The 14,890-nt window shown below is 28.7% G+C and overlaps 1 protein-coding gene across 2 annotated transcripts in view; it reads right to left on the bottom strand.

Moving 5' to 3' along the window:
• LOC112591128 (protein tincar) overlaps positions 1–14,890 on the bottom strand; it is a 63,300-nt gene that overhangs the window by 8,257 nt on the left and 40,153 nt on the right. Inside the window, exons 2-7 of one of the 2 annotated variants that reach the window (XM_025334823.1) lie at positions 14,038–14,214; positions 4,376–4,693; positions 3,459–3,608; positions 3,354–3,368; positions 2,405–2,598; positions 1,012–1,663 (exon numbers count right to left, since the gene is read on the bottom strand). In XM_025334823.1, the coding sequence (XP_025190608.1) occupies positions 1,012–1,663; positions 2,405–2,598; positions 3,354–3,368; positions 3,459–3,608; positions 4,376–4,693; positions 14,038–14,173 (1,465 nt within the window). In that variant the 5' untranslated portion in view covers positions 14,174–14,214. The remainder of the gene's footprint in view (positions 1–1,011; positions 1,664–2,404; positions 2,599–3,353; positions 3,369–3,458; positions 3,609–4,375; positions 4,694–14,037; positions 14,215–14,890) is intronic. The other variant, XM_025334824.1, reaches the window with a different exon arrangement.

Raw genomic sequence — 14,890 nt, 5'->3', positions numbered from 1 at the left:
TCAAGGCGTTTAACTAATTTTTGGTGAAGAGCACCAATTAACAGTCTAAATCCCCTGGATTTTACATAATCTACCACACAATTTAATATGATATAATATTTAATTAATGTTAGTGTTATTTTAATAAAATACTGTGTACATATTTTTATTAAGTCAAAATCCATTAATACATTAATAACAGTAAAACATAATTGGAAAAGTTATTCTGTAGTGTTATTGGTTTCAACTTTTCGATTTATAAGTTGAAGTTTAAGACGTGTTATTGTTTCAACTTTACGAGATATTTCTGATTTTATTAAGTTATTAATAACTTTAATTTGATACACATTACATAAAAGAAAAACAAATAATTCGAATTGAACCATTTCGGCATATTTTGTATGTTTTATAAAGTAATTACGTATATTTAACTTTATGTTGAAAAATTGATCATCCACAGATGTTACACCACTGTCTACTAGGAAAAATATAGAGAAAAAAATGAAATTATAACGCGAGACAATTTATAAAACTATAGTTCATTTAACAGGCCTTGAATTAATAGAGCAATCTAATATATCTTCAAGCGTCGGTGCTACATTTCATTTACGAAATTATAGAGTACATCACTATTATAAATTATAATAATTAGTAGACCACAAGTTTAACAGTCAGTACAAGTCTAGTTTAACTAGTTAGGAATAAAGGCGAGTGAAATAATATAACAGCTAATAAGAGCAAAAGCAAGGCACTTGTTCGAAAAAAATGTATTTTCCGCGAAAGACGTCTTTTTTTTTTTGTGGTAAATCACGGCTCGACAAAGAGGTACTTTTCCCCAAAGGCGCCTACGAGAATCTTAAAGACCACATGTACGTGTACGACCATAATCCATCTTGTACGGCACTTAAATACGGAGGAAATATTAATCGATGGTCTCGAACGTGGACATGGGACACCATAAAATACGATATAATAGCAACATCGATAGTAGTAGTCGAGTAGTAGCGAAACGACATTGTCGTGTGAGCTCACCCGAATTGGCAGCGACGCGCGTGTAGTCGGCGACTACGCGTTCCACTACCGACGTGACGATGCGCTTGGCCGTCTTCTCAGTCAGCGAGTACGTGGCGCCTTGGGCCACCACCAGCAGCGGCACGCGCTGAGCGTCGTCACCTTCGACGCCACCTCCACCGCCTCCACTGCCACCACCGCTGCCGCCGCCGCCGCCCCTGGGATCGTACTCGAGGAACAGGTGCAGGTCGAACATCCAGCAGGGCTTGAGCGTGAGCACGGACCACATGGCTATCCAGACGAACACGTGGGCGGTAGAGTTCAGCAGGCACGCCAACACCACACCGTTGAGCGACGACCGGAAGACGACGATGGCGTTGTACAGCAACGGGCTCTCGGACGCGACGACGGCCAGCAGGGCCAGTACGCTGGCGCAGTACGGCATCAGGCTCGAGTAAGCGTCGGCCACGGTCTTCCGGCCGCCCGTCTGCCGCTTCACGAACCCGTTGAACCGCGTGTACCCGTAGTAGTACACTATCGAGTTGGACACGAATATCAGTACGGTGGTGACGGTGAACAGGACCGCGGTGTCCAAGTGATCCAGGACCAGGTGGTACGTGGTGGGCCCGGCGGGCAGTTCCTTCACCATTTTGCAGACGCCCAACACTTGCATCTGCGAGGCACGGACATTTAACGATACGATTAATAATAATGTATTTATAACGATTTTTTTTTTGTTTTTAGACTCGTTTGCTCTGAACACTTCATTTTTGTTACTGGCCGAAGCGTTGAAAAATTACGTTTTCAGCGAACAGTTAACGAAGTTTTCTCGTTCAGCGTGTGTATTGCCTACTCGCTATGCAGTGATTGGAAAAATTACTGTCTGTATCGGATTAGTTTAATTTATCAAATAAGTTAGTAGGGGGGGGGGGGGGGTTATTGCCGCGCGGTTTTGTGAAAACGTTTGACAAATCTAGTTACCAAAAATAACAAGAACAGTTCGATACGAATCATCGTAATATTGGTAAAGGCTTTTCAAAGGCGGTAAAGGCGTGACTGAAAAAATATTATTTTTAGCTTCTGTGAAAAAGCATTTTTAGTAATCTTGTAGTATTGTGCGAATTGCAGTCTTTGCCCTTGATGCGTGTGTCGATTTTTATTTTCGACAAAAACTTTTTTGACGGTATTGTTTTTAAATGTGAATTTACATGATTTAAATCTAATACTTATCGATATCGATAATAAAATACAAAACTATAAATTTATTTTATTTGAGAATGTCGTTTTGTTTTAATAGTGAAATGTAAACCAAAATCGAGGTTTAAATATTTTATAACTATTAATATAATAATTATATTATTTCACATTTCTTTAACAAAATTACAAAAGTCGAGCGCAAATAATATTTTTTCACCTTGTAGAGGATGCAGGTGAAGAGATACAGTGACAGGCATTGTATGGCGTTGGCAAATAGCTGAACGGAAAATAATGTAGCAAAACATTTGTTAGTCTCCCAAAAAACAGACGCATACCGTCCGCAATATATGAACAAGGCCATGGCATAATTGAAAAACTCGACAGACATGATCCCATCAGTATCCGCAACATCTGCAAAATAAATAGTCAAGAGTTTCAATCGGCATTACATTGGACTAGTTTAGACTAGCAAAGTACTTTAGGTTAGGTATAAGATTTGGCGGATTATACCTTACCATTTTAATTCCCTCGTTTAAACTTTAAATATTAATTCATTGAATGATTAATTGAACAACCAATAGTTTCATGTCAAAACTTTTAGGAAAGTAAGCCAATTTGGTTTAAAATTAAATCGCAATTCGTTGTTAAGAAAATAAGTTTATAATAATGAAAAATATGTCGATAATTTCTTATAAAAAATATAGAAGTGTAAAAACATCCAACGTCATTGAATATATAGAATTAAAACTTGTTGTTATAGGCGTCATCTTTTTGATGAACTATTAGGTAATTGTAGAATAAATTTAAAAAGTATAATTATATGTTTTATAATTAATAATTTTGAATGTAAACGAAATGAATATTGTTTGTTTATCTTAATTATATAATAAAATGTGTTAACTACTTAGTCATCTGTTTAATTTATTTTTTATGAAACTTTATACAATATAAATCCAAATAAAAAAATGTAATTGTACTTTTTTTTATGAAATCAATAATGTTATTATTTATATTTTGTTAACCATTTAAATATTTGATCTTAACGTAAAATAAATAACTTATTAAATTGTTAATTTCTGAATTAAAATTTCAGAATGAATGTAATAAATTTATTTGTTAATCATTATTTTCAAATCAAATATTAGAAACGATGTGCAAAAACTTACCATTATATATCAGAGCTATTAAAAAAAAAAAAAAAAAAAAAAAAAAATGGTGATGTGTAGTTTTAAAAATAAAAATTCTTAGACGATAAATTAAATGATACTTACATGATCTATTTGTCGATGGTGACAGCGACTGTGGGACAAGTATCGACTGTGTCTTGGGTTCGATGTGCATATTTTTAAGCGTGATGTTGGGCGGACTGGACTGATGTCCACCGAGGACCAGGAAGTCCAAGTCGGTATTCCAAATATTATCTGAAAGGGCACAAAGGAAATTTAGATGAGAAACATAGTAGATTACATTGCGTGGGTTGTTTGTGGGTTGCATCGTACTTTATAAGGAACAATATAGATATATATTATGAATATATAGAACATAATAATATATTCTCCTATTGTGTATAGGGATCAGTGAAAAGGCAAACCTCATAAGGCGTCATTTAGATACCTACCGAATATTATTATATTATATAATACACTTATATCCACCTACAGTTAATATTATAATGTTATGCCGCTATCAGGTAAATATTCCGAGGGTTAACTGCACGAGGTTAAGCGAGTTAAGAATACAAAAAAAACATTATACATAGCTATAGCTGTTGTCATACAATATACGTGAGTTGATAAACGAATTAAAAACAAAATTATATACGTAATCATTCCTACTAAGCGAGAAAAAATTAAAAATGACACAATACATACGCTACACGAATATTAAAACAGAGAATATGAAAATTCCTACAGCCGTCAACAATAAGTGAATACCTACGTTTGTTAAAAAAAATTGTACACATTTTTGCTTTAATGATACATAAATATAGTAAATTCTCCTACAAGAATAAAATAATATTTGTTTAACGTTAAAAAGATTAGCTTGAAGAGTTTATTACATTAGCTTCAAAAAAATGTATATTGTATTTAAATAAGAGATATGTCGCTTCAAATTGTCCTATGCATTATTACCCGCACCTTCATAACTTATACACATATATGGTTAAGTATATATCATTATTATTTACTTGTGGACATGAGACCGGCTTGTATGAGTCTGGCTTCGATCATGAGTTTGACTACCAGTAGGGCGAGCGCCGTGAATGAGTGTAGTGTGGAAGAAGACGGTGGCCCATGGGTCCAGCAAGATGACAGGCGGCGACGGCGAACGTCCAAAAGATTTCCCAGTTTGTCCGAGTCGTTGGCCATGTTTCCAGTACGGAAGACAGCCGTGAAAGCCACCAGAGGTACCAGAACGGCGGCCATGCCTATGGTAGCCACGAAGCAGTGGATTTCGTACCGGGGCGGAAGTACGCTCTTCGGTGGCCATACCACTTCCAAGTACTCTGAAATTTATTTTTAAAATTCAAAATTTAAATAAGTATTTATAATTTCATCGTGTGTGCCACGAGAAGTTTATTCATAAACAGGTCAAATTTATAAGTTTATTTGAATGCAACAAATCGATAAGTTTTAAAAACGATTTGACGTTATTTTACATGGCTGATATTAGAGCAACTATTGTCGTACAGTTCAAAACAGACCCGTTGAGATCGAAGTACGGTACATTGTATTGATGAAATTATAAATTAATGTATGGTAACATAGCACATAATAATATTATGTAAAATGTTTATAATAGATATCAAATAGTGTTCGAAATTATACTTTAACTAACCTTATTAAACATTGTATTATTTGTATTCATGTGTTACATAGTATTAAAATAAAATAAAAAATATTTACTAGAAATTTAAAAATACGAAGTAGAAAAGTAAATTAAATTAATTGGATATCGGGGTAGTTAGAAATATTAAACGAGAACATTTTTTTGTTTGTTTTTCAATAGTTTACCAAATAATCATTAATTTTATTTTCCGTCCTTTAATAAATTATTCAAAACTAAATAAAAAAAATAAAATATATTCTATTTTTGTAACTCTTGTTATATTCATACGTTCGGGAATCGATATTTTATTTTTCATAAAGTCGTTAACTACGTTAATAACTCTATTAAAATTTAATATTTTACTAGCAAATTTACAGTTTCATATAGAAAACCCTTGTACATTATATTTATAATATACTAGTATATTAAAATATATAATACTCATGACAATAAAACAGAATTGTACAAAGGAACAGCAAAGGTCATCATAAAAATTATTCAAAACATCCTAACAACAAAATCATATTATACAAATACCCAATGATTGAATACAAAAAAATAACGAAAACTAAACGTAAGCGGCTTAAGCTGCCGAAATTTATAACATATAAACAACATTAGAATTGAATAATGAAAGTTTGTTGTATTTACATAAATTGCTTGACTCGACTTTTGAAGGATTATTTGTATTTCGTCGATTCTAATGTAGGACATGCGCAGTATTACATATATTAAGGTCTTAATAACTTGCATACCTACTCATTGTAGTAAATACACAATGCACATAATATTATTAGTGTTAAGATAAACACAACTAGACTAGGATCGTGTTGTAAAAGTAATTCGTGTTATGCATTAGACCGGCCGGAGGCGCAAAACCGTTTATGATAATAATTTACTAATATATATATATATATATACTTAGTAAATTTTACTGTTAAGTTTTGAATATTTTCCGACGTACCAAAGTATAATTTCCGTGAAACTTTCGATAACTTTCCTAATAAGTTTTAAGCACGTCATCATAATATTCAATTTTCATTTATTTTTTCCGCAACAGTTTTGATAATTTTTTTGTAGATTAAAATTAATTTACGCATTTACTAATTTTTTTTTTTTAAATATATACGCAAACAAAGTAAAAAGTATGTTATATTGTAACGCTTAAAACCAGAACCATGTTAAAGAATTTTATTTCTTGGGTAAAATTGTATAGCGTCGGGATTTATTATTTCCTCACTGATTACATACAAATTCTTGAGATAAATAAGGAAAATTAGTTATATAGGTATCTTCTAATATAAATAAAAATTAAAACAAAATAACGAGAATTCAAAAATATTTTTATTTTTTTTTATATAATTTAGACGAAATAAATGTTTAAACAAGATATTCTCGGATAATTTTTGTAAGTAAAAAATATTACTAAAGAAAAAAAAAAAATAAAAAATTAAACCAGGAAGCTTTATACTGTCTAAACATTTTGAATTTATGTATGCTAATATGCGTAGAATGCATACTATTTTATGTGAAAACAATATGGAATAACACAAATTTTATAGTTAAAGTTGGACGTCGACGTTTTTATGCCAGTATAACTTAACTATGTACGACGGCATGAACCCGTGTCACATCAGGACAGTATTTTTGGAATGTTATTACTACAGTGGCAGGCGCGCTTTGGTGAACGCATGCCACCATCATTGTAATACATAAACTACAGAAACATCGAATAATTGAAACAGTTTTCGGCTCGTTCATTCTTTTAATCCGAGTGACGTGCGACGGCGAAATGTTCGTGTATGTTACTTGTATTTAACTAATATGAGATTTTGTGAAATTTATCGAAAAACGCGTACGTCTGATCATCGTAGCGTATCGCATTTTATTGTACTAAACATCGAGTCTTCGTGAAATTTTCCACTCTTTACGGCTTTTCGTAATCATTTGTTTCTGTCACTTTTACTATCGGCAGTAGTATAATCGTTCTCGTCGCTGTACGTATATAATATAGTATATCTGACTTAATACATTCATGTTTAATTATGAGCGTAGATCTATTAGCTCTATAGATTAATACAATTTCAAATATTTATACTTCACGGGAGCTTAGAATTTTGTTGGCGGAGTTGAACAAATAATTTTAGTAGTTATATTGGGTATGCCCCTTCGCGTCTTTCGAAGATATGTGCGTTTTACAATGAGTGTTTTTTTTTTTTTTTTTGAATAGGTACTCATGCTTTTTTTTTTAATATACAAAACACTGATATAAATATTTATTGTTGCTACAAATATTTCATACAAAAGGTGTATCCTCAACATTTCAACAAAGTGTTTCCATCGTACACAAAAAATTAAATTATAATTAATAATTAAATATTATTTGTTACCTAATTTAAAATGTCTAAGTGTTTTTATCAACCTGATCACATTAAGTTTTTTGAACAGATGTACTTAAAGCGTGATTATACGCAGTATAATAAAATAAACGTAGAATGTCTGGACTATTTTCTCAGAGAATATAATAACAATATATTATGTTATCAGTAATCAATATATTAGTATACAGACACCTACATTTAATATTATTATTACATACACGTTGTTCAAACAATGAGATGTGTATTGAGATAATCGATATTTTTATATCCCAATAGGTTTATACAATATAAAGTAGAGTAACTGGAGGAGATTATACGTCGATTTTTTTCCTATAAATATCAAAAACAATAAAATATAAGGTTCTTAAAATAGAAATAAAAAACAAAATACAAAAAATATTCAATCGAATACTCTACACTTCTACAGTAATAAAATTCATATACCATATTTTACTATGCGTATTTTAGTATTTATAATATTTTATGATATTTTAATTTTAAACGATTTTTAAAATTATATTGTAATGAAAAAAATAAAAGATAAATGTATAAACATTTTAAGGAACATGGAAGAAGACAGTATTATGTATTCATATATGAATACCATTGAATTCTTAAAATGTTGTGTTTAATCAGTGATGATGTGAATAATCACTAATTTGTTTTATAATAATTATTATAAATTAAGTTTAGCATAAAAGAAGTGAAAAAAATAATCGTCAAATAATATTTATTTTCAGATAAACGTATGCTGCATAAATGAAATATAAACATTTATTAGTATTAACAAAACCATATGTATTGTTATTAATTATAAAGAAAACTCACTTATTCAAAGTCAGCTCAAATATTCTATGTTTTTACGTTCACAAAAAAATAAAAACAAGTTTTGAAACAAGAAAAAAATAATATACCAGTTATTATTTTATTTTTAAACCAAATTTTAAACTTATATATTTTAACTCATAAGCTCGAGTATATTTTTTTTTATTCTTTTTTAAAACTTTGATTTTAAAATAAAATGTAAAAAGTTAAGTGATACTGCAATCAATCACTACATCTTTTGGGTTTCATAATGCATATAGATGGTTTTTAAAATCATTCCAATAATATTTTAATTGAGAAATTAAATAAGAACTTATAAACGATTGTTGTAATTCATTTTCAATCATTTTTGATTTAAATTAAAAATGATTTAACCATAAAAATAATAATACATTCATTATTATTTATTAACGAAATAATTATACAGACTCGTTGAATAGTATTTAATTATTCTTTGAGTTGTATGGAAGTTAGGAGTATTAAACATTATAATGACTTTATCGTTTACTGAAGAGAGAAGACTTCCTCAAAAGTAGATACAAAGTAATAAATATAATAAAAAATACCACTAGATTTAATGTGGTGAAATTATTTACGCGCAAATTATATAATTTCCTGATTGAAACTAAGATTTATTAACTCAATATATTAGCATTAAATGAAAACCGAGAGGAACTTAATCAAGTAAATCAAATAAGCATTTTATAAAATTTGAATACTAAAAGTACGTATGTGATTTACGACTTAACGCCTCTGAAATTTACAAGTATTTCAATGAAAATATTAATCATCAAGTGTAGATCATTTCAATATCGACAAAATAAAATAGTCACACAATAAAGTTTGATTGTATGGTATGGTTATAAAAACAAAATTGTATGCTGCTACAGTTTTATAATTTATTAATAATAATATGAACTCTGAAGCCTTAAACTTAACATGATTTTGTCACCATTCTGAAGGTGTAAATATTTATTTTAGGGTATTCCCTTGTGATTTAGTCGAAATTGTTTCACTATTTGTTTTGTACATTAAATTTACTCAGAGCTTGTTCGTATATAATTTATTTATATTGTTTCAATTGGTTTTTTCTCCTTGTAGATTAATATTTTTGTGTACAAACTACATTTACTTCTATAAACTACTTTTAATGATATTATTTTAGTCTTTTATCCCAGTATATATTTAACAATAATTAAAATTTAAATTATAGTATATGAAAATGTAAAACAAAATACTTATTTAACATTTTGAAGGACTGTATTATTATATAAACCACGATGAGAGTTTTCTATTCACAGTTCGATGAATAACGATAAAAATGTTATCAAAAATGTTATACAAACTTATGACAACTTTTCCAATTAATCATTGCAGTATATATTTTTGTAATTTGATTTTAAGATCATTACAATCAAAATCATTCTTATGAATTGAGAATTTTTTTTTCTTTTTTGTATACTGATGTGTATAAGTTTTAAATTTATTTTAAAAGTTTAATAATTCCTAAACTACATTTAATTAGAGTATAAACCAATTATAAGGACATCGTTCCAGAATTTTGCATGAAAAACAAACAGATTTACCATCAAAATCGCTCGCAAAATAAATATGAATCTACCTATTCTCGAATTTTAAAAATCATTCTTAAACAGTATAAATAGTATTTATTTATGATCTTTCCTTTAATACAAATAAAAAAGAGTTAGGTAGATAAATACATAATGTAAATACCTAGGTATTAATGTTTCTAATTAAAAATGATTCAGCAAAAAAAAAATTCAGAAGATAATTTAGATAAATAATATAAAATTACCTACTTATAATATGAAATGTCAAACAACTATATAATAATATGAAGCTGATAATAACTTGAATAATTCAACAATTATTACTGCAATCAATTAATCTATATGAAACTATTGAGAACATCTTTCAGTTTTAATAACAATCCTGCTATGAAGCTATTTTTTGAAGAAACGTAATAATATATACATAATATATGAATATAAATATTTTAATGCCAAACGCTGTCATTATATTTTAGAATTTAAACATTATAGGATAAATCTATGTATACAATTTTATGAATTAATTTGTTTTTTCTCTAGTTTTTTTAGCATTTGGCAAATTTTAGGAAACATAGTGGAAAAACATAAATATTACAAAAATAGTTAAAATGGCTTTAAAAAGCAATACAAAAAAATGTCATCAGAAGAACACGGGTTTGTTTTTTTAATATTTATAAATTATTATATTATTACATTACCTAGTTTATATATATTTTTAACAAATGTGTTAATACTAGTATAATAAGTTTCAGTAAGTTTCAAAGTAAATCAATTCAATAAACTTTATTTTTTTTTAAATTCTTATAACAAACACCAATAGCTATGATAATTTATTAATAATTATGTAAATGTTAATGAACTTTATTAATTAAATTTTAAAAGTTTAAATTTATGTAATAGTCGTAATATTTATTTATATTTATAATTTGATAGTTTAGTTTATTACATAATTTTGTAACTGATAAGAAGGTTCTAAATTTTATTAAAAAAATATAATAATAATACTTATTTTGTCTATAATTGTTAAAAACTGTTAGTACCCAAGTACCTACTAATAATAAAAATATTTTAATACACACCAAGGAAAACGTGTTTATTATGATAGTATAAACAAAATTTAGATCGGCTTTAAATTAGCAATTTAAAGTGTGTAATCCGTGACAAACTCAAAACGTATAAATTATTATTATTATTTTTTTTTTTAAGTTTGAATGTTATAAAATGATATGATTAAATTTAGGATATAAACTTTAAATACATTAAAATAAGTAGTAAATTCGTCATGATTCAGCGATAAATAAATGCACATTGTTATCAATATAATATACAATAAGCTATTTAGAATGCATACAGCATACTAATTTTAATTTGTTAAAGTGTGATTCATCTACGTTTGTAGTCAACAAGAATTTACTTATTTTATTGACATATTAATAAATTATGATTTTATGAATAGTCATCAGAAATGTTATTGTATTTTTATTTTTATTTTTTTTTATTACACGTCATTTCAATGTAAGTCAAAATGCATTTAGACGGAGTAAGTCAGTTACTATTCATTTTCAGTTCTCAAATGTCATAACATTATAATTTAACTCGGTATACAAAGATTGATTGGAATGCAAGACATTTACATTATATATTATTATAATGTCATTAAATATGACATCGTAAATTAGTCGAAAATAAATAAAATAAAATGTCATTGCTAATATAATATAAAATATTAATTATTTTTAAACGATGACTTTTATTTAGTTTTATTGCATATTAAGTAAACTTTACTACTGTTGCATTGCTATGCAGGTGCAAAGTTGGAATAAGTGGTATTCACAAAATATAAAATAAAAATGAAATAGGTAAATACGTAATGTATCAATACTGATGTAGTGATGTACGTGTTGAAGACGTATCAATTTTCGTCTTTCCAATTTCCGTTCTATACAAACGGTACCGAGTCTCATCCCTTGAAATAAATCCGAATCACACATTATATACTACTTAATGTGATGTCCTAATGCCAACGACACGTCTCGAACAGGATTTCGATCGATTCGAGTGTTCACTGCCGGCGACGCCGCCGCACAACACGAGTACGCGATTAGGCCGGAACAGTCAATCTCAGTCGCGCAGATGTTGACCGTATTATTATCGTTGTAAATGCGTAGCCTCCACCATCAATGCCGCTCCCCGATTTGAGACGGTCGGGCGCAATCCATTTAGCAGTCCCGTTCGACGACCGTTGGACTAGGTACTTAATCTTTTTCGAACGCGGTACTCGAGAGTCTATAGAACCTCGAAATAAACCGCCAGTTGAGTATAATAATATATTATTTTATTTCCAGTTTCCGCTGCACATCCGCATAATGCACAGTCATAAGTTTTCGCTGCACTATACTTCTTTTCACGCATCTCTCTTCGAGTATTATTATTTTATTAATTTTTTCTTTTCTTTTTTTAACTCATTCCCTCGCCTTTATACATCATTCTCCTAAGTCTCGTTCTGTAAAACCAGCATGTCTATATTCAACACCTGCTAACCTATAGAGAATGATGATTTTTTTTTTTTTTTTTTAGCGAAAATTACTATACAACTTTAGCAAATATTTTTTGTAGTTCTAAAACGTTTTATTTTTAGTCTTATGAAGTATAGATTTTATAAACATATATTCATATATATATATGAAAAAATATTGAAATGATTATATATTTTTATATAAATGATTTTATTTTTTAATCAATGGTTTGCTGTCTTTGTTTTTATAAACAATATGAAAACCAGAAAACGTTCATAGGAGATTATGCTAACAAATCTCAAATTAAATAGTTTATACGTATATGATGTACAATCTGTAGCAACATTTTATTTTATTTTTTTTTTTAAATACGAACATTGACTGTTATGACTTATAATATAATGGTGTTGTGGTTTAGAATATAAACACACCTTATATATTTAAGTCTCTATTATTTATTCATTACTTTTATGCATTAGACGTATTTATATTATAATGTACGATTTCAGTTTCACTCCTCTCTTTTCTTTTCCTCACCATATAAAAAATAATATGTGTATACACATCATATATATACCATGTCTTGTTGCATTTTTCATTCGGCTGATATACAGTGCAGCTTATTATACTTATATAATAGTATAATACTAAACACGCATACATACACACATATATATATATTACATTATACATATAAAATGCTGCGTTGCAGTATGGGAGCACCATCATCAATCGCAATATGACTTACTGCCATCCGTAACAAAATGAATAAAATAAAAATACACATACGAGAAGATACATATCTAAAAACGCATGCGTATTACACGTTTGTTAAATTATTCTTTAGTGTTCAACGTTTAGATATCGAAACAAATAGTCGTGTTGAACTGCGTGGTTTTCCCAAAGCAATGAAATCTTGAAGGAAAACATGTTCGTAAAAAACGTTAATAAATTACGTACTACCACAGGGCCCATTTTACTCAGTATGCAAACACACTGCAGGCTAATTAAGGGGAAATTTGAATGTTATTAGTAGATCCCAAACCTTATGTTTATTGGAGGATGTAATAAAGGATTAAATTTTACAAACGATTGCGCTCTCTTTACCTTTTTACGTGCAAATATTGCATTGTATGAAATATAAGTGTTGTTTTTCTAACACACTATTTTAAAAATATTAATATATGGAAAATAAACATTTGTTTTTTTTCCAATATAAATAAAATAAAGACATATTATTTTCAAACCGATATCCTATATGCTATAATATAATAATCGGGTTTAATAAAAAAAAAATAATTACATATAAACGTGTATTATAGGAGTATGTAGTTTTTTATGAATTACAATTTTTAAATAGTGTATCGAGTGCAGTGAGTTTCAAAGTATCCACCACCTTTTCTAACATAGCCTAATGCTATTTTTCTTAACCTTTCTAACATCAAACATCAAATAATAATATTTTTTTCCATACGGAACCCCTATAATATTAAAGTATAATATTTTATGTAATATTTGCACGTCTAACGGTTTTTCCCACTAGCCATATTTTGATAAAAGCACTTTCTCGGAACTCTTAAGTAATCTACGCAGAATACTAGGGTTTCGCGGAACACAGGTTAAAAGTCACTGGCCTAATAGTCTTAACTTATATAGCCGGAATTTTTGACATTGATGTCACGTCATTATAATTAATATTTAAAGTATATCGAATATAAAAATTCTTACCCGATAGTCTCCGAGTGGCTAGCAAAACGGAATAGACATTAAGCACGGTAGCGAGCAGACCATACCACACGGACCATAGGCTGTTGAGCTGACAAAAATGTCCTTTACCGCCTGCGTAGTTGCCGCTTTCAGCCATCACGTCCGTCTCGCAAACATCTCCCGCGAGCTTTTTTGAACCTGTAGAAATGAACCACAAAACCAATCGATCAAGATCTATTATAATATAAACTGTGATAAATCAGTAAATGTTATCATGAAAATGTTATCTGCAATGATTTTAGGAGGATATATAAAGTGGTGTACTACATGTAAAATCGTGCAAGTAAGATTTCATCAAATTTTAAAAAATTAAATTTTTTTTTTTTAATGTTTCTGCAATTACTTATACTTCTTATATTATTTAGGTATATATTTATATATGATATAATATACATCACGTTATGTTGTTGAAATACCTGTAATATATTAGGTACCTATATAATTTGGAATTTAAACATTAATCATTATTCTTCGTGGGAATTAAATACATATGACTTTTGACCTCCCCCCTTCACCGAATCAATAGATATACAGCAACATAGTAGTTTAATTATTTTTCATTCGATACGATTTATATATATATATATTTATATAATATAATATACATAATAAAAGACAAATACTTATGCTATTAAATATGTTTATGTCTCATATTGATAGTATAATTAATTAAAAACATAAAATACTTATAAAACAATTATCAATGTATTTAATCATCAATGAAAATTTTTCATTCTCAGAATTAATTAAAAAGTGTGTTTATTTTTGACATTTGTCATCGGATTTGAATATCGCAGGTTCATCGTTTCGACAA

The sequence above is a fragment of the Melanaphis sacchari genome, unplaced genomic scaffold, assembly GCF_002803265.2.
Source record: "Melanaphis sacchari strain LSU unplaced genomic scaffold, SCAv2.0 Contig12_pilon_pilon, whole genome shotgun sequence".
In the NCBI taxonomy this organism is placed as follows: Eukaryota; Metazoa; Arthropoda; class Insecta; order Hemiptera; family Aphididae; genus Melanaphis; species Melanaphis sacchari.
Note: the sequence above shows the minus strand (reverse complement) of the source record. Positions and strands in the feature narration are given on the sequence as shown.